The 21,517-nt window shown below is 32.8% G+C and overlaps 2 protein-coding genes and 1 long non-coding RNA gene across 3 annotated transcripts; 2 read left to right on the forward strand and 1 right to left on the reverse strand.

Moving 5' to 3' along the window:
- Positions 1 to 438: 438 nt before the first annotated feature.
- Positions 439 to 5,213, forward strand: LOC105672234 (uncharacterized). The gene is made up of 2 exons (XR_010890052.1): positions 439 to 3,469; positions 3,570 to 5,213. It is a non-coding gene; the product is annotated as an uncharacterized lncRNA (long non-coding RNA).
- Positions 5,214 to 7,083: 1,870 nt separating this feature from the next.
- Positions 7,084 to 12,697, reverse strand: LOC136999730 (uncharacterized). The gene is made up of 2 exons (XM_067354353.1): positions 10,974 to 12,697; positions 7,084 to 10,850 (listed from the first exon to the last, which is right to left on the reverse strand). Exon 2 carries the CDS (start codon positions 10,846 to 10,848, stop codon positions 10,525 to 10,527), a length of 324 nt encoding a protein of 107 aa, XP_067210454.1. The 5' UTR covers positions 10,849 to 10,850; positions 10,974 to 12,697; the 3' UTR covers positions 7,084 to 10,524.
- Positions 12,698 to 13,859: 1,162 nt separating this feature from the next.
- LOC136999549 (uncharacterized) lies at positions 13,860 to 20,663 on the forward strand. Its single transcript, XM_067353888.1, has one exon. It carries the CDS (start codon positions 14,739 to 14,741, stop codon positions 20,661 to 20,663), a length of 5,925 nt encoding a protein of 1,974 aa, XP_067209989.1. The 5' UTR covers positions 13,860 to 14,738.
- The last annotated feature ends 854 nt before the right edge of the window (positions 20,664 to 21,517 follow it).

Genomic DNA, 21,517 nt, shown 5'->3' on the forward strand with positions numbered 1-21,517 from the left:
ACATTATGAACATACAATAGTTTATATTATTCGTATACTAAATTGCCTGGTGTATAATATTATTAAGTTTCAGATATTTTTGCCTCTTTTCGTGGAGAAGCATTATAGTTAGGGTGCCGTCACATACAGCCCGTAATCCGTAATCCGCACCGGAAGTCCGCAAAAGTTACTAGGTACTTCGTCCGTAACGTTACGTGTGTTTTTATCTCCTTGTGTCCCATGGAGCCGTAAATACAGACGTAACGGTAGTACTATTTTTTATTTAACAGATTATAATTGTTTATTTGTATTTTATTTATAAGAAAACTACAGAATATATTATGATTTTAACAAAAGTTTTAATTAAATCGTCAAATTTAGTTAAATAAATAAAATTAGAAAAAGCATTACTAGTAATAACTAGTAACTTGTAGTAATTTTTACGGAAATTTCATGGAATTACGGCTCCATGGGACACAAGGAGATAAAAACACACGTAACGTTACGGACGAAATACCTAACTTTTGCGGACTTCCGGTGCGGATTACGGATTACGGGCTGTATGTGACGGCACCCTTAGTGTTTATGTGACACGGCAATCGACGTATAGTCATCTAAAGATAACACGTCAACAGAGATGAAGCATCGGTATTTAAGACTCCTGGCAGAGCCGCGCTTGCTTAATTTCGTAAACTACACTTGACAATAGGGGGTTGCGTGACTCACGTCTTATATATTGCCTTTCGTTCCATAGGAATTCTTTACACACGTGCGCAAACTCGTTTTCTGCAGAACGAAAAGGATTTTGTAGAGCGAAAGGAATTTCATTGCTGTAAGGTTGCAGGATCGCGAGCGAAAAGGCAGTTTTTGAACTTTGAAACGTTATGGGAATTTCGGCAACGCGTTTTCGAATCGAATGATTATCATGTGACCCGAACAGAAATTGTTGCCACCGCGATCTTTTATCCGCCGTTCGGCAGAATCAACATAAAGGGGAAGATGAGGAAAAAAGGGGATAAATGATGAGTTGAGAGTTCCAGTGAAATTGGTATAAAGAAACAATCGGTATAGAAATTGGTAGTTGCCGCCGGAGAGAGACGCCGACAAACTCCTCGTGCCGATGAGTTAGCATGCAAATTGCGGCGGATACGCGGTTAGTTCAGTCCCTGAAGTTACGCGCGTGTCCCTCGCATCCTCCATCAAGTGTTCGGTCGAGAAAACGGATGCAGTATCACAAAGAAATTATGATCCTGCATATATCCTACAACTTGAAGCAATTTGAAACACGAAAAAAAAACGGGAGTAAATATATTTTGCATTTTTAACTTTATTTTTTAATCACAATTATTCTTTCTTTATTTTATTTTTCTTTCTCTTACACGTAGTATAAATGTAACACGTTGTATGAAACCTCGATGATGTATATTTACATCATCGAGGATTGACTGACAGGGTCGAACGACTCATCGACCGGAATAAAAGCATAACGTGCAATTAAGTACGAAACGGCGTCGAATGCGAGACGTTGAATCCGACTCGATCATCGTAGAGATTGTTTTTCTGATTAAACAAAAGTAGGTTAATGCTGCACACGCCGGGATTCACACATCCGTAATGACGTTGACATCCTGAATCCCCCCCCCCCCCTTCTGCCTCTGCCATTAAGAGAACAATAGTGTGTATTATACATTGTTCCTTAACGCTGCTCTGTGCGTCCCTTTTTTCCGGGCGCGCACTAGCGCCGCACGGTGAAAGCAATCGAGAACTAGGTGCAGTCCCCCTTAATTACACGTGTACATATATGGGGAACCGTGAGGCGCACCTTTTTCGACGCAATGAACGTGATTAATAAACCAAACATATTCGCTAACTGGTTCACGAATAATAGAGACTCTATACTTATACGAATATAATGACATTTTTCTTAATTATTTGGAAAGAACTCCGTGTGCATGTTTGCCTAAATAAAGTTGATCTAGAACTTTTTTGTTACACCCTGTATATGGCGCGCCTTTTCCCGTCCTGCGGGAAGTGCTTCATGCCCGCACAGTGCGCGAAAAAGCACGTCCGCTATCCTCTGATGGAAATGTTCCGCGAACAACTCGGTCAAGGAACTTGGTCCGAGAAACTTGTAGCGCTCATAACGATACATACGCGTCTATATCTGAATATATTCGACCCGGCCACCGTAAACGGCGCGCACTTGCGTTATCGCGTTCTATGCTATTTCCCATTTTTACGTTTCTACATTCGTACTTTATAGTTTTTGCCATTTTTACCACCGCGACTAACAAGGGTCTAACAATGAATCTATTTTAATACAAGAGTCGTAAAATATTACACAAGACGTAACCAGAGAAATAAGTCTGATTTATGTTGTTCCTTAATATCGGGTATAAAACATCCAAAATAACAAAAGAGAATAGAACTTTTGCTATTGCAGGTGTATCTTGGGCGAAAAACGGTTTAGCCGTGTTCCCGCTCTCAAAACCAAGAATATCAAGAGACACGGTAGTGTCTCGCGCCAAGTTCACGCGCAGCGCAAGACCGACCGTGTATCTTTACGCGAGCCCGAAAGTTGAGACGAGCCGAGATTATCAGATCTCAATAACGGCTGGGCCGATTGAGTTGTTATTAGGCTCAATCGATAGCGCATACCCAAATTATATAAGAAAAGTATGCTTGTTTTTACTGTAGGTGCTGTAGAAAAAAAGTTATAATAATCCAAAGTCGAAATGTCTAAAATAATACGATAAAAATGTCCAGCTAAAATGTCCTGCTAAAATGTCCAGTTTCCGATTTCTGACGTTAGGTGCGCTGATGGCGCTGAGAAGCCGCGCGGCGCGCGCTTACGTTGGCATTTGCATTTATTTATTTACATTTACATAACCTTTCAGTTCAGAAAGTGTTAAAATAAAAAAAAAGTGATAATAGTGAATTCGGTCTAACAAATTTGGCCACTCGCACTATGCACACTTAATAAGACTGCTTATTCAGAGCAGTGTAGTGCGAGTGACCAAATTTGTTAGAAATTCGTATTAAGTGAAATAAGTGTATAAGTGTATATGTGTTGATTTTATCTTGCTTTATATGTATGTATAATACTTTTATATATTTAGCGTGCTCAAACAGAAGCGGTAACTTTTTTATAGGCAATCATGAGAGCAGTCGCAGTTTGTACGCTATTCCAGGATTAGATTATGTTGCTCATGAAGATGCATTGCTGCCATATACTACAAATGAGAAAGCAGCATTGCAACACGAATTGTTCGATAAATTTTTGACCTATCATCCAGACAAGGAACCATGTTTTGTAGCATAATAAGAGATCTTCCGAGCATGGCAGAAAAAAAATCATCCATGGCTTAAATTATTGGAAGTACATAAATACATAAAGAAACAACAAAGAATGTCTGCGTTATATTATTGTTATATATATATATATCATTTACATGTTACCATTTACATGGATTTTCAATATAGTAGTCATGTGAGTTTGCAAGCTCCTAGTGGTTATATGTGGTATGATTATCTAATTCTTATCAATATATAAGCGTTATTTTTTTAATTTATTTATTTTTTAATCCTAGGGGAACATTTAGGATGGAAAGAGAAGACGGATATTCATTTGATTTAGTAGAATACCACCTTTTTCTTTGGAATCGAAGGAAGAAGAGCCATCTACATCTAAAGTAGAAATCTGAAAAGGATGGAATGATAATTATAAGCAATGACTAGCCAGTTAAATATATAACATTTTTTTAGATGACTATATAATGTCAAGTGCGATTGATGAACTTGATCTGAACGTAATTTTTTGTGATTAGAGGAAGCATGTCAACCCGGGGGTAATTATTGACTGGAAATGATAAATATTGTTATTAGAACTAATTTTTTAGTATACATAGAACAGAAATATTAAACTTTGATATTTTTCTTTTAAACAAATCATACACTAGTCTCGAATTATGTGCTTTTTTGATTAAAATACAATCATAACATTACTATGTCTTATGTGACAATTGTTGTTTAGAGACTTTAGTGTATGATTTGTCTAAAATAAATAAAATTAGATAGCTCGAAATTTAATAATTTTGTTCTGAGTATCCTAAATTAGTTTCAACAATATTACATAAACGTATAGTATAAAATTCTAAAATAAATAATTGGACACTTTGAGCGAGCATTTATATTAAACTAATAGAGTTACGTCTTTGACAGAGTCCAGAAAGCATTTAAACAAAGAATTCGGCAATATATAAAGATCCAGAAAAGATACTTAAGAAAAGATACTTAATTTAATATTTCTGTTCTATGTATACTAAAAAATTAGTTCTAATAACAATATTTATCATTTCCAGTCAATAATTACCCCCGGGTTGACATGCTTCCTCTAATCACAAGAAATTACGTTCAGATCAAGTTCATCAATCGCACTTGACATTACATAGTCATCTAAAAAAATGTTATATATTTAACTGGCTAGTCATTGCTTATAATTATCATCTAGATACTTTGAATATTTTCTGCAAAATATGAAAAAATACATGCACTAACTGCAAGCTGTAGAAATTATGTGTAAAATTTAATGAAATTATTTAAGCAAAAGAACCTATGCCGTTTGGTTACTCTTTTAAATGTAACAGGCTACTCACTTAAATCACTACAAGACTACTAACACAAATCACAGATTTGCTATGTAAAATAATTAATTTTATAATATTTGAAATAATTATAAGAATTAGATTTAGGTTGGGAATAATTAATAATTACAAATACTATAAATATGTAATTATTTTCTTAAATATGCTAAGTATCTCGAATATTTCATAAATACAGTATTACACAATAATGCAAAATGCCAAGCAACTGATATAAGAACGAACAATTTCTATAATATTCTATTTTTAAATAATAAAATGACACATTCTTTTATGATAAATTTATTTGTATTATAGTAATAACATCTCAGCGAAAGACAGTTACAACGTATCCTACACGAATATATACGGTTTTGTGCAAAATAATGCAAAATAATGCACAAATAATATATTATCTATGTGTATCAAATAAAACTACTTTCAAATTATGGCTAAATCAAAGAAATTGATAAAACTATATAAAATAAAGCGCATCGCGACATGAGAGGGAAGAGCGATAACTACCTGTGGGCAGCTCGTAAAACCGATTATTAATATTTTATTTCCAATTCGTGTGTCTCGTCATTCTTGCGAGCGCGTATTGAAAAACGTATCGAGCGTATCGTACATACATCTGTGCGCACTTATAGTCACGTATGCATCTACTATCTGACATCAATTGGCAAAAACAAAACTATAAATGTCAAGAAATATTTATATTCCGCGAGAAAAAAAAACTTGAGTTAAAACAAGGGAAAATTGTTTAAAATGTAATTTCGCGAATTCTTTAAATCTCACTTGCAACTCTGTATTACCGCCGTTTGGACCAACTAGAAATTCACATTTGAGCAGACTCGCTCTTCCCTTTATACAACATTCCAAATATCTGTAATCTGTTGTATATAATTCACTAATGACTTTGATCTTTATACTTAAGCATGCCTCAAGATCCCAGTCACAAACACATCATCTATCCAAAAGAATTTATTGGAAGACTCAACATAATTGATCAAATAGTTTAATTATAGTAATTGTTTGTGACGGATATTCCGTACTTTTTTCCTCTTCCGCCGCCCCTACCACGATTCCAAAAATTGCTGTTTCCACGGCTTCCACGGCTTCCACGTTGCCCCGCTCTTTTCCATCTTCTGGCTGTAACAAAAAAAATGGTTTAAAATAATTGTTTATTATTTAATTGTTGATAAATTTGCTACTAAAAAGTAGGATATGTAACTTTTAGTTGCTATACTTACGTTGTGCTGCAACCTGATTTTGTGGCAGTAGCGGCTGCGATGGCAGTGGTGGCTGCGACGGCAGTGGCGGCTGCGAAGCCAGTGGAGGCTGCGACGGCAGTGGCGGCTGCGACGGCAGTGGCGGCTGCGAAGGCAGTGGCGACCAATGCTGCCAGAAACGAGCGGCGGCATCACACTAATACAACCGAGAACCGATGACGTCACCCTATCCGTGTGAGCTCGACCCGGTCGACCAATGGAAGAGAACGCCGTCTCCCTTCCACCGAGCCGACGCAACAGACGATAAATGCTAAGAAGTAAATGTTTCTAAGGCATGTGGCTGGAATATGAAAAATCCCGTGTTCGAGATTTGCTTCTCGCAACTTTCTTTTCTTTTTTCCGCATTTGTTTCTAACAGTGTAAATTATCAAATAATCTTTTTTTTGCTTAAAAAATAATAGTTTATATTTATTAATAATATTCGCATATGTTAAAACTAACAATTTTTGAAATAATTCAGATTTGCTATTGTCAATAGAAAAATGAAGTTATTTTGCAATATTGCAACAAAGTGTAAATTTAACATATACTATGTTCTTGCCATTCGCCTTATTCGTTTAGCCATGCTTGCTTTGGCATTTATGTCTATCGACTCGAAAGATTTTACATACCTGTAAAACTTTTAATTATTTCCCAACTTACAATTAGTCACTCGCGTCCTGATATTTTTTCTCCCGTTCAATAATTTTCTATTCGTACATTCGGAGAATCCAAATAGTGAGATCAATAATGTACTTAATTTTCGTACACTCTAGTATCTCAATCTGAGATCGGTGTACATTTTAACGTGTCAAATGTAGACGAATTATTTCTATATAAAAGATAATTAAAATTTTCACACCAACAATCTATGATATATGCTCCATATGTCATATTATATTTTATTCCATTTTTAATCATTTATTTTAAACTACTGCATATTAGCAAAAGTTACTGTACTATGGAGATGAGTGGAGGAGACGGTAACATATATTATAAATGCAGTCAGATTTATTGTACTCTTGTTAAAATATTGTAAAAATAATGTATTATTAGTAATTATAATAGTATTTATTAGTAATTATAATAGTATTATTAATAGTGGTCTTCCGCACCACCTTCGAGGTTCCACTAACGGCGCGTTAGGTTTTTTTAGTGGACCTTCGCCAGGAGCCCTATTATACCACATTTCATTAATCTTTCTATATATTTCTTTTATACATATGTGATGTCATTTGCAGACATGTTAGTAATATTTTATTTATCTATAAATATGTGACGGGATAGAGAGTTAGCACGAGATAATTGATTTTATTTGAAATTTTATTTTATATATATGTAAAATAAATCTTAATATAAAATTATCACAATATGACTAGTCAATATATGTTTATTATAATGTTATCACATAAATTAGATTAAAAAACATATTATTAATAATAATAATAAATCAATAAAAAAAATATAAAATAAAAATATAAATAAAAAATTAAAAAATAATAAAAATATCGTCAAAAATAATAAAAATATAAATAAAAAAAATATAAGTATATTGTATAAGTAATATAAGTTAAAAAATAAAAATATAAATAAAAAATAGAAAAGATATTAAAAAATAAAAATATAAGTATATTGTATAAGTAAATAAGTTAAAAAATAATAAAAATATAAATAAAAAATACAAAAAAAATATTAAAAAATAAAAGTTTGTTAAAAAAATAAAATTAATATTAATATGAAATTAATATATAAAATTATTTTTATATTTATCTAATATTTTTTTAATTTATATAATATTTTTTTATTATGATATGGCCTCTTCCGCCCTGGCCACCTCTCGGTCCCCACCCACCTCTGCCACCCCATCCACCTCTGCCGCTCCATCCACCTCTGCCTCCCCATCCACCTCTGCCTCCCCATCCACCCCTGCCTCCCCATTCACTTCTTCCACCTCGCTGGTGATACCAGCGAGCGCGAGACTTTCCGCCTCCTCTCCTTTTTTCTAAAAAATAAGCACATTTACAGATAAGTACTATATTAAATAAAACAATCATGCATATAAATTAATCATTTAGTTACAAAAAATTAAAAAAAAAAATAATGTACCTCTTGTTTGTTCCTCCGGCTGCTGCTGCTCTTGGATATTTTCTGTGTTTGTATTTTGCTGCTGCTGCTGCTGCGTTGTTGCACCACTACTTATTAACAAATGCAGCTGCTGCTGCATTTGTACCAATTTTTCTTGTTGATGCAACATTTGTTGCATCAACTGTTGTACAGCAGCATCTTTCTCCTCCAGCGTCATACTTTCCACTCTTTGTGTCATGTCCTCTGCAAAAATTAATATATATTTATTAAATTAGTAATACATTTATGTGTGAGTTTAAAAAAAATAAAAACTGTTATATATGTATAAGAGAGGAGAAAGAAACTAAAGATTAAACATTTTGCTAACAAAATAAATAACATGAAAAACGGTAGAAGAATTATGAGCTACAGCTAAATAATATGTGTTAACCTTTCTTATATTTACAAAATTGTCTTTAAGAATATAAACAGTTGACTATTCGACCATTCTCAATATACATAAAATTAAAAGAATCAGCAATTTTAATATTCAAAATACATAAAATTAAAAATTTTAATCTTTAAGCAAGATTTAATGTAAATTTTTTTAAAAAGCTATGCTACTTGAGAAACTTGCAACATAGAAACAATAGATTGAGATTAGCGATTATTGGAGTAACGTTATATTATAATAAAGATTCTCTACGTAGAATAGAGAAAATATTAGGAATAGGAATAAATATTAAATATTAGGAAAATCAAATTGGAATTATTTTATTTGAAATAAGATAACGAAATGTATTAATTATTCCTAATTCTTAACACATAATTCTAGTCATAATCAATCTAGTCATCACTCTTATGCCGTTTTTCATATTATTTAATTAAAAATTTTATTTTTAATTAATAAATAATAATAATTTATATCTCTTATGATGATTTTAATAATAATTTAATTTTCTACTTACGATCCATATTTCGCAATATTCTTCAAATCGACTTTTCCGTCAAGTGTATTAACTGATAAGGAACCGAAGGAACTAGTCTGATCTCTGTTTGTACGCGACTTATAAACACAATTGAGGACGCGGATCAACGAAATCGCTCTGCGCTCGAAATCGTGTAAAAATATCGTCTAAACGTCTCGAAGCATGAAAATTTTGAAAGTCGCAAAATTAATTTTTTTTAAACATACGCTTGTAGAGAATGATGAGACGAAACTTTTTTCTATTTGCAGTTTTTTTGTTCGATGCTTATTTTTAATAATAAAAATAAAAAATTGAAAAATTTTTATTCCCAAATTCAATAAGATTTTAAGATATAAATCGTCGTAATTTTGCCAAATTTTGTTGAAATTGTTTAAAATTTGGTATATCTGCAAATGACACTACACTTGTAAATGACAAGAGTAAAAAGAGTATCTTGTCTGCAAATGACACCACACTTGTAAATGACAAGAGTAAAAAGAGTATCTTGTCTGCAAATGACACCGCACTTGTAAATGACAAGTGTAAAAAAAGTATTTTGTCTACAAATGACATCACATATGTATAAAAGAAATATATAGAAAGATTAATGAAATGTGGTATAATAGGGCTCCTGGCGAAGGTCCACTAAAAAAACCTAACGCGCCGTTAGTGGAACCTCGAAGGTGGTGCGGAAGACCACTATTAATAATACTATTATAATTACTAATAAATACTATTATAATTACTAATAATACATTATTTTTACAATATTTTAACAAGAGTACAATAAATCTGACTGCATTTATAATATATGTTACCGTCTCCTCCACTCATCTCCATAGTACAGTAACTTTTGCTAATATGCAGTAGTTTAAAATAAATGATTAAAAATGGAATAAAATATAATATGACATATGGAGCATATATCATAGATTGTTGGTGTGAAAATTTTAATTATCTTTTATATAGAAATAATTCGTCTACATTTGACACGTTAAAATGTACACCGATCTCAGATTGAGATACTAGAGTGTACGAAAATTAAGTACATTATTGATCTCACTATTTGGATTCTCCGAATGTACGAATAGAAAATTATTGAACGGGAGAAAAAATATCAGGACGCGAGTGACTAATTGTAAGTTGGGAAATAATTAAAAGTTTTACAGGTATGTAAAATCTTTCGAGTCGATAGACATAAATGCCAAAGCAAGCATGGCTAAACGAATAAGGCGAATGGCAAGAACATAGTATATGTTAAATTTACACTTTGTTGCAATATTGCAAAATAACTTCATTTTTCTATTGACAATAGCAAATCTGAATTATTTCAAAAATTGTTAGTTTTAACATATGCGAATATTATTAATAAATATAAACTATTATTTTTTAAGCAAAAAAAAGATTATTTGATAATTTACACTGTTAGAAACAAATGCGGAAAAAAGAAAAGAAAGTTGCGAGAAGCAAATCTCGAACACGGGATTTTTCATATTCCAGCCACATGCCTTAGAAACACTTACTTCTTAGCATTTATCGTCTGTTGCGTCGGCTCGGTGGAAGGGAGACGGCGTTCTCTTCCATTGGTCGACCGGGTCGAGCTCACACGGATAGGGTGACGTCATCGGTTCTCGGTTGTATTAGTGTGATGCCGCCGCTCGTTTCTGGCAGCATTGGTGGCGACTGCGAAGGCAGTGGCGGCTGCGACGGCAGTGGAGGCTGCGAAGGCAGTGGCGGCTGCGAAGGCAGTGGCGGCTGTGAAGGCAGTGGCGGCTGTGAAGGCAGTGGCGGCTGCGACGGCAGTGGAGGCTGCGACGGCAGTGGCGGCTGCGACGGCAGTGGCGGCTGCGACGGCAGTGGCGACTGCGAAGACAGTGGAGGCTGCGACGGCAGTGTTCCAGAAGACAGCTTTTCTTCCGTCTGCATGACTAAAAAAGATATATTATCTGCATGACTAAAAAGATATATAAATAAGATATATATTAATAATTTAATAAAAAATTAATAATTTAATAAAAAAACATTTTAATTATCAGTTAATTTTTACTTACTTTTCGTACCACGTGTTCTTATTATTATTAATCAAGAGACACGGTAGTGTCTCGCGCCAAGCCGACCGCACCGCACACGTCATCGAATAAAGTGGCCAGATATAACACCGAGGCTTACACACATTCAATCTAGAGTGGCGTATACCTATTGCGCGAAGCGTTCTGTATAACACCACACATACGCGATTCTTGATTGGCTGTGTATGGGCCCCGTCTGCCTAAAATCTTATAAGCGCAAACGGTGCCTTGTGATTGGTCCAACTGTCAGCGCGAATGTGATAGATTGATATGTCATTTCTTTTCTATGCAATTATTAAAACCCAATTGGATACTTTTATATATATGACAGTTTGTCAACAAATAGTAGTCTATCTATGTAGATATGACTCTATGTTGTGTTTATTAACTCTGTTGTTATTAATGTCTCTTGACTCTTGACAGTCATCAAGTGTATTAATATATATAAGAGAATAAGAGAAAAAGAAGAATAAGCTGTATATTAACGCACTTCGAGGTATGTGTAAAATTAATAATAATGTATTAATATTAATAGTTGACAAACAACGATGCACGATTTTTTCTATTTTGATTGTTTGTATTTATACATAATTCTTAGTTATTATATCAAATTAATTATTGCAGTAATAAAAGAATCTGATTTTTACAGTAATAATAATAATATTTGGAAGAAGAGGAAACAGCAGTACACTTATAGAGGTATGTTCAAATCTAATAACGTATTTATTAGTTAATTTTATTATAATTAGTTAATATTTTATTATATTATTTTTATTATTGCAGTGATAAAAAAATCAGATTTGGAAGAAGGTAACATTTTTATTTAAATAATTATATTAAATGGTTTATGTCAATTGTATGATTCTGTTAAATATTTTTATTTTATAGGACTCTTGGAGGGTTTAGGTGCCTGGAGGATCAAGGTGTTTCAAGGATTTTGGTAAAGTATATTTTTATTTTTATTTTAATAAAGGCTGCTGTGCGCCGATACAAGGCTGCTGTGCGCCTGCAAAAAAGGCTGCTGTGCGCCTGCAAGAAAAGGCTGCTGTGCGCCTGTAAAAAAGGCTGCTGTGCGCCTGTAAAAAAAGGCTGCTGTGCGCCTGTAAAAAAAGGCTGCTGTGCGCCTATAAAAAAGGCTGCTGTGCGCCTGCAAAAAAGGCTGCTGTGCGCCTATAAAAAAAGGCTGCTGTGCGCCTATAAAGATATATAATAGAAAATAATATATATATTTATTTTAATAAGACAAAAATGTCTAAAGAAACAGAAAAACAGATGGCGTTGAAACCAGATCAGAAAAATATTATTGTTCAAGATCACTGGTTAAATGATGAACATATGGATCATTTTAATCAACTTTTAAAAAATTGCTCTGATTATAGACCTGAAGGATCGTGGAAATTGTATTTTCCTGATAACATAGAATCTGTACCAGAAAATAAGAAACATATACAGATATTATTTAGCTCAAATAATCATTGGGTATGTAGTTATTATGATAAAAAAAACTTATTTATCTATGATTCATTAAATTTGAAAAAGTTGCACAGTGATCATGACAAGTTTTTAAAACGATTATTTCCAATTTATCCTTTTCATGAGCGGCGTATTAAATTTCCTATTGTACAAAGTCAACCAAATGGTGATGATTGCGGTGTTTTTGCAATAGCTTTTGCGATTTCATTGTTATTTAATATTAAACCCGAAAAAGTGAGATATGACCATAGTTTAATGCGTTCACATTTAACAAAAATTTTTGAATCTAATGTGATTGAGCATTTCCCTCAGGATTCTAAAAATGGTGTTCCTCAAAAAGTGCTTTCATTAGCGATAAAAAGAGGAAAAGAAGTTGATGCAAATCGTAAACGTATCATACGTCAGAATAAGACAGAGCAAGTAAGAGCAAAGCAATTATTACAAAAAAATCATGAATTTAAAGAAGCTCAGAAAAATATTATTGCTCGAAACGACATGTTAGACGATGCACATATGGATTATTTTGCACAACTTTTAACAAATTGTTCTGATTATAAACCTGTTGAAACGTGGAAATTAAATCTTCTTCATAAAATACAACCTGTATCAGAACATAAGAAACATATACAGATATTATATAGCTCAAATAAACATTGGATATGTAGTCATTATGATAGAAAAAACTTATTTATCTATGATTCGTTAAACATAAAAAAGTTGCACAAAGATCATGAACAATTTTTAAGACGATTATTTCCAACTTATCCTTTTGATAAACGACCTGTCAGATTTCCTACTGTGCAAAGTCAACCGAATGATTACGATTGTGGTGTTTTTGCAATAGCTTTTGCAATTTCATTGTTATTTAATATTAAACCCGAAAAAGTGAGATATAACCACAGTTTAATACGTTCGCATTTAATGAAAATTTTTGAATCTAATGTGATTGAGCATTTCCCTCAGGATTCTAAATATGGTGTTCCTCAAAAAGTGCTTTCATTAGCGATAATAAGAGAAAAAGAAGTTAATGCAAATCGTAAACGTATCATACGTCAGAATAAGACAGAGCAAGTAAAAGCAAAGCAATTACAAAAAAATCATGAATTTAAAGAAGATCAGAAAAATATTATTGCTCGAAACGACATGTTAGACGATGCACATATGGATTATTTTGCACAACTTTTAACAAATTGTTCTGATTATAAACCTGTTGAAACGTGGAAATTAAATCTTCTTCATAAAATACAACCTGTATCAAACATAAGAAACATATACAGATATTATATAGCTCAAATAAACATTGGATATGTAGTCATTATGATAGAAAAAACTTATTTATCTATGATTCGTTAAACATAAAAAAGTTGCACAAAGATCATGAACAATTTTTAAGACGATTATTTCCAACTTATCCTTTTGACAAACGGCCTGTCAGATTTCCTACTGTGCAAAGTCAACCGAATGATTACGATTGTGGTGTTTTTGCAATAGCTTTTGCAATTTCATTGTTATTTAATATTAAGCCCGAAAAAGTGAGATATAACCACAGTTTAATGCGTTCGCATTTAATGAAAATTTTTGAATCTAATGTGATTGAGCATTTCCCTCAGGATTCTAAATATGGTGTTCCTCAAAAAGTGCTTCCATTAGCGATAATAGAGGAAGAGAAGTTGATGCAAATCGTAAACGTATCATACGTCAGAATAAGGCAGAGCAACAAAAAGTTAATCGATTGCAAAAGAATCGTGAATTTAAAAACGATTTAAGTAAAAAAAATGAAAATAAACATAAAAATCAAAAAGAAAAGTTTCCATATAAAGAAAATGTAGAAAACATTTGTACTCTAAAACGGAAACGATATACAGATTTAGAAAATAATTGCGCTAAAAAAAGAAGACGAATAGATTTTGTAAGACAACGCGCACAAAAACGCAAATGTTGTGCTATAGTTATGCAAAACGAACAAAGTAAACAAAAAATATTAGAGCGTAAATGTTGTAACAGACAATATTACGAAAAGAAAAGAGAAGAAAGAAGAAAAGAGAATAAAAGCAAATTTGTAATAAATAAATGCAATGTTGCAAATAAAATTATTAAAAAATATAAAAATTTTCGGTGTCAGAATTCAACAATAAAACTTCATACTTCTTTGACACAATAATTATTAAAAATATTTCAAATAAATTAAATATTACAGGTCAGATCGAAAAACAATTAGAAGCCGAGAAAATAATACGTTGGTGTATACATATTAGGAACGGTTATATTCGCAAGATGTATAATATATTAGCTGTACTTAAAAAGAAATCAGAAGTATGCTTGACTCTTGTTGATAAGTGTTGTGGAATTAATGAAAAATTAGATGTGTTATGTGGGATATCTAGACACACAGCATCATCTGAAAATTATTTTGTAGAGTCTACATATCGTAATGCAATTTTGGAAGAATCTTTAGTAATGAACATGGAAGGGCAAATTGTAAATGTGTTACCTTTGATAACAGCACTAGCAAAAAAATCGTGGTCGTGCAGTACCTCGTGTAAAATTGACAATCCAGTTTTGATTGAACGATATGAAAAATTTCTTGAAACTGTTAGTACATGTACTGTAAAGAATGTTCCTAGATTGATAGAAAGTATTCGTACATGTACAGTAAAAACATCAAATACGAAACTTGGTCATGCACAGAGTTGCTATATTAATTTCACTATTTGTGGAGCGATGTTTCTACCAATTCTATTGTTATCGCCCCATTTTCCGAAAGTGAGAAATATAAGGCGTTTGATTTATCAACTTATAAATTTGTATCAAAAAATGTTGAATTTAGATGAAGCATTAAATTGTGCTGATTTGGAAGCATTAAATAAAACTGTTATTGCTGCACAAGAGAAAGCAGATATATACAAACATCAACAAACCGATGCAATTATAAGTGATGATGATATCTTTTTTAAGTATAAGAATGCGTTTAAAGCCTTGAAAAAACGTCTAATGGATACACCGCGTTATGCTTGTGTATCATGCGAAAAGCTTTGTTATAAAAAAAATGTTTCTGAAATCATTAAAGCAAAAATAGATAATCCAGGTTGGAAAGATTTAATGGTACATGTAAAGAAACAACAAATTAATGCACAATATATATGTATTTATTGTAAACAAAAATTTTGTCAAGGTTTAATGCCTGCGTATTGCATTTTGAATAATCTTTTTACAAATAATGTGCCTGAAGTAATATCATCTCTTAATACATTTGAAAAGATTCTTATACAGAGAGCTAAAGCATTTCAAACTGTTGTTAAAATGACAACTGTTATGAACAAAAAATTACCTGAAAGGCAAATGATACAAAAAGTTAAAGGTAGAACATTTCATTTACCACTTCCTATACAAGAGACATTGAACAAATTATGTTCTAATACCGATGCGATAAATATTAATCATGAATTATATATCTTAGTCAGAGGTATTCCCACAAAATCAAAAATTATATGGGAAGAGATGGTAAATGTTAAAAAAGTATTTGATGCATTAATATGGTTAAAGAATAATAATCCTTTGTATTCTGAAATAATATTACCAAATAGTCATAATGAATTATCTTTGGAAAAATTAAATAATCTGGAATTCCAGATGCAAGAGGATGAAAATGTTGCAAAAGATGTATTGGATGAGGAGCATGTGTCATTAAGTAATAATTTAGAAACCGAAATACAGGGAACAAAAAATCTTGGAGATGCTGCATTCAATCAGCATGAGGCAATGCTAACTCAGGTTATTAATGATGAAAATGATGGTTATTATGAGCAATATACTATATATCCATTATATGAAAAGAGAACAAATAAAACTGCAACAGCTTTATATCAAATGTTAAAAGTCTATGATTTACCTTTGGATAATCGTGAGAAATGTTTGGATTTGTTATGTTTTCCAGATTTATATTCTTTTGGTATTAATGGACAGCACGAAACTAGGCAGGTCAAGCTTCATGATCATGAATTTGTTAAATGTCGTTTGATGTCTAAACATCCACAGTATAGATTAAATCAACAATACCTATTCTTTTTGTTAAATAATACGAATATCCGTCAATTAAATCGTGGAATTTTTCATAAGATGAATGTAACTAATCCACAAGTTCGTTATACGGCTGCGGAATATTTAGAAGCAATGTCCAAAGAATTGTTAGAATCCGATTTAACCACAATATTTTCGACACTAAGGAATACGGAACAATTCTGGAGTAAACCGCGAAATAATTTAAACTGTATGACACAATATTACGGACCTGCAACATGGTTTCTAACATTAAGTCCCGCTGAATGGTTATGGGAAGAGTTAGGTGAATATATTCGTGAAGTAAATGGATGGTGCGATTCTTCGGCATGCACCAGTGTACTTGTTGCTAGAGATCCTGTGTCAACATCGAGATTTCTCGATAATACGTTTCGTGCGATGCTTGACTTTATTTGTTCCAAAGATCATCCGATCGGAGAAGTCACTCATTATTTTTGGCGACGAGAATACCAAGGTAGAGGCATACAACATTTTCATTTATTAATTTGGATAAAAAATGCTCCAATTCTTGGTGAATTTTCTATTGAAGAAGTTTCCAAATTTATTTTACAATATATAAGCTGTAAAATGCCAGATAAAAATATTTCACCATTATTGTACAGACGTGTTAATACGCATCAACGACACAAACATAATGATTACTGTCTCCGTTCTAAAAAAGTTGGACGTAAAGTTGTTCGGAGATGTCGTTTTGGATTTCCTCGTCCTGTCACTGAGACGTTAAGTATAAGAGATGTCACAACTGCCATAGCAGGTAGAAAGCAATTAAAACATAGAAGCAAACTTTATGATCTTCCGCGAACTGAAGATGAAAGTAATATAAATGATTATAATCCTGTTCTTCTTACTGCATGGGAAGGAAATATGGATATACAATTTATTGGTGAAAAGTCGTCACTGCTTACCTGGTACATTACTAAATATATGAATAAAGCGGGAAAATGTGAGTTGTCTGATACTATTATTAATACTAAAAATAATACGAAAAAATCATTGATGAGCTATCTTTGGAGTATTGCCTTGCGATTCACGAGTAATAGAGAATGTGGAGCTCTTGAAGCTGCTGATACATTACTGGGTATTGCTTTATATGGAACTGATCCAAATACAACTATTAGATGGTTAGATGTTAATCGAACAAGATGTAGAAAATTGAAAACTCGTAAAGAGATTGAAGTACTTGATGATCAATCGACAGATATATTTTGTGAATCTTTGATAGATAACCACTATCCACAGAGACCAAAAGAATTAGAATGTATGTCTCTTTATGAGTTTGCAAAATGGTATGATATTACAAAAATCAAACCACAAAATAAGTTTGTTGAATTCTATAAATTTAAAAATGGATATCTTAGACGACGACAGCGTGGATATCTTATTAATCATTATAGATATAATGTTAATACACAACCGGAAAAGTATTTCTTTGCGTTATTATTTCTGTTCGAACCGTGGAGAGAATTAGAAGAGCTTAGAAATGGATGTGATACTTATGCAGAATCATTTCACAAGGTAAAACTACATTTAACAGAACCATTACAATATCACGAAAAACTAGAAGAATTGCAAAAAGCATTTGAAAATGCTAAAGAGTTAGTGCAGCAACATTTAGATGAAGTACAAAAACATGAGTCGCAAGATGATCCTGACAATCCAATAGGTGTTCAAAATATAGAAGCTGGTGAAGCGATGCAAGATTTTAAGGATCTCGGTGATAAAAATATTAAAGATATTGATGTATCAGAAATGATTGCGAAATTAAATATAGATCAAAAAAGAGTATTCGATAGAGTTATTACTATTATAGAGTCAGATAAATCAATATTGCGATTATATGTTAGTGGAGAAGGTGGTACTGGAAAAAGTTATTTAATTAAAACTGTTAAGTGCTGGATAAAACAAAATCTCAAAAAAGATACTGCTGTAGCAGCACCTACTGGCATAGCAGCGTTTAATATAGACGGTTTGACAGTTCATAGATTGCTTCAATTACCTGTTGAACATGGTAATACTCCTAAATATAAACGATTGTCTGATCATGTGTTAAAACTTTTACGAGCGGAACTTAAAGATGTTATTCTTTTTATAATCGATGAAGTATCAATGATATCTAATTTGACTTTAATGTACATACATCTTCGATTGTCTGAAATATTTGATTCAAGTGATTGTGATGATGGCTGGTTTGGTAAAAGGCATATTCTTTTGTTTGGAGATTTGCTTCAATTGCCTCCTGTACATGAAGATTCTGTCTTTAAAGATTTGTCAAATGAAAAAGTTAACAAATATATCGGTTGCCTACAGACTGTAAATTTGTGGACTACATTATTTGATTATGATGAGTTGACAATTAATATGCGCCAGCAAGAAGATGAGTCTTATCGTGAATTATTGTCAAGAATTCGTATTGGTTTATTAACAAAGTCTGATTATGAAATTTTGGAAAATAGGAAAATATCTTTTACAGAAGATTCCTTCGAATCTAGATTAAATGAATTATGTGATTTTATTAACAATTTGCCATCAGATACCGTTTGTTTATTGCCCACTTGTCACATGTGTGACGTTTTGAATGCTGCAATGTTAAGTCGTATTGCTTCGAAAGAAATATTATTAATTGCTGAAGATACAATCGAATGTATTCCATATATAAAAAAGAAAATATTAAAAGTGTTGGAAAATAATGATGATGATAATTCTAAAACAGCTGGGCTTTCGAAACAAATTGTTATAAAAATTGGAGCAAAAGTTATGATAAGGCGTAATATTGATGCTAGTTTGGGTCTTGTTAATGGTACAATTGCTAAAGTCATTTCAGTTGTACAAGATATTTCTAACGGTTATATAGAAAAAATTAAGCTTCTTTTGCCATCAGGTTTAGAATATTTAATTGAAAGAGTAAATGTCAAATTTGCGGTGATGGAGAAAGCATATGTTATTCGAAAACAATTTCCATTGTGTCTAAGTTACGGAATTACTGTTCATAAAAGCCAAGGCCTGAGTTTGCAGAATGCTATTATAGACATAGGTAATTCTGTATTTAGTCACGGCCAAGTTTATGTTGCATTGTCACGAGTAACATCTTCAGATGGATTGCATTTGATCAATTTTGACCCTTCCTCTATAGAAGCTAGTGAAGAAGCTATTGTTGAATATAATCGATTAAAACGAATACACAAATCCAAAACAGATATAATTTCTGTTTTAAAAGAAAAGTATCGTAAAATAAAAGATATTTTATGGGTACAACCCAAAATAATTAGTTCTGTTCAAGAATCACATAAAAAAGTTCGAAAAAATATTACTTGGGTCACGTATGGTTTTCAAAATATAGATAAGGGTTCGTGTTATGCAAATGCAGTATTGCAATGCTTTTTACATTTAAATGTTATTAGAAAACTAATATTTGAGTATGATAAATTAAGTATTTTAGGTATTTTAATAAATCAATATGAAAACAAACTGCCTAACTTGAATACATATGTAATACGACAAAGTTTAGGAGAATTTTTCTCCAAAAATGTTAAACGAGATGCATGTGAATTTCTTATAGCTCTTTGCACGAAATACGATTATATAAAAAATTTAGTTGAGCATCAAGTAACTTCCATTAAACGATGTAAAAATTGTCATAATACGACGACTATTGTTAATAAAAATATCCTTCTTTCAATTCCTGTTAATAAACGGAAGAAAAAAAGTTTTGATCTTAATGAATTATTAAATGTAACATTTTCTCATTGGTGTCAATTACACAACGAATCATGTGAAAATTGTACAGGAAATGACATATTATGTAAAAGTGAATTAATATTAACCGGAGATATAATTGTCATGCATTTAATAACAATTCAAGACGGTATATCAACAAAAACAGATAAGTTTACTTTACGTGCTATCCCAACAACTAAAATAAATATTGCTGGACAATTTTACAAAGTTATGAGTGCTATATTCCATCATGGATCATGTATCGAAAATGGTCATTACACAAGTATATGTAGAGAAGAAATGTCTAATACTTGGATTGAAGCTGACGATGCGCAAATTAGAAAAAGACAATGGCCTAGAGGCGCTAAAGATATCTGTATCATTTTCTTACAGAAAATTGATAAGTAATTGGTGGTATTGTAAGATAACTTCCAGAATCGAACGCGGGAGAGCGCCACCTTCTGGCAGCTCAGCAAACGCTTGGCGCCTCGAGCGCAATCGATTATCGAAAAGGAACAATCGACCGGATTTAGCGGGTCCTTGGCGGAAATCCACCCCTTAATAGAACATGCTCGAAGGATCGAGAACCTGCGTACAAACGGAATAGTTTCCGTGCGAGACCATGCGAATCACTCATTAAGTAGTCGTCGAAGAGTCGAGTCGAGAAAACCACGGACTAGTCGTTTAACATTAATTCGGAGCGAGTCGAGTCGGGTTGGCTACCGAAAGCGAAGTTGTAATTCGGAGCCAGCAATATTACGTATTTCCTTCTATAAATAAAGTGATTTCTAAAGTACAAGAGTACAGACGATTTATTTCGGCCGGATCAATTCGGAGTCGCTCGCGCACGCGAGACCGGAAACACGCTGTCGTGAAGGACCGTCGACGTGGCGAAGGATCTCTTCGCCACAAGTGAAAAATATACCGAAAGAACACTCGCACCGGGAAAAATTTGAAAAGTTCCCTAGTGCCTTTGTCCAGAACCTTACAGTGAAATAAATTCAGAAGTGGGATTGTGACCGCGTATTCTGACAATTTTCGCGGAGCGTAATCGCGGAAGTGCCTCAAATAAAAAAAATCGTGAGGACGTCGTACAGTGGAGTTCGTATCGGAGTAATCGCGTAAAACACGTGAGTCATGCCGGCGACACGTGCTATGGATCGTGCCGCGTTGGAGAAAGCCTCGTTAGACGAGCTCCAAAAGATGGCGAAACGATGCGGTCTGCCGACCGCGAGCGATAGGGTAGTGTTACTCGATGCAAT

Source organism: Linepithema humile, chromosome 4 (assembly GCF_040581485.1).
Source record: "Linepithema humile isolate Giens D197 chromosome 4, Lhum_UNIL_v1.0, whole genome shotgun sequence".
In the NCBI taxonomy this organism is placed as follows: Eukaryota; Metazoa; Arthropoda; class Insecta; order Hymenoptera; family Formicidae; genus Linepithema; species Linepithema humile.

Coding starts and splice junctions, on each gene's coding strand:
- LOC136999549 (XM_067353888.1), top strand. CDS start 14,739: ATGTATAATATATTAGCTGTACTTAAAAAGAAATCAGAAGTATGCTTG.
- LOC136999730 (XM_067354353.1), bottom strand. CDS start 10,848: ATGCAGACGGAAGAAAAGCTGTCTTCTGGAACACTGCCGTCGCAGCCT.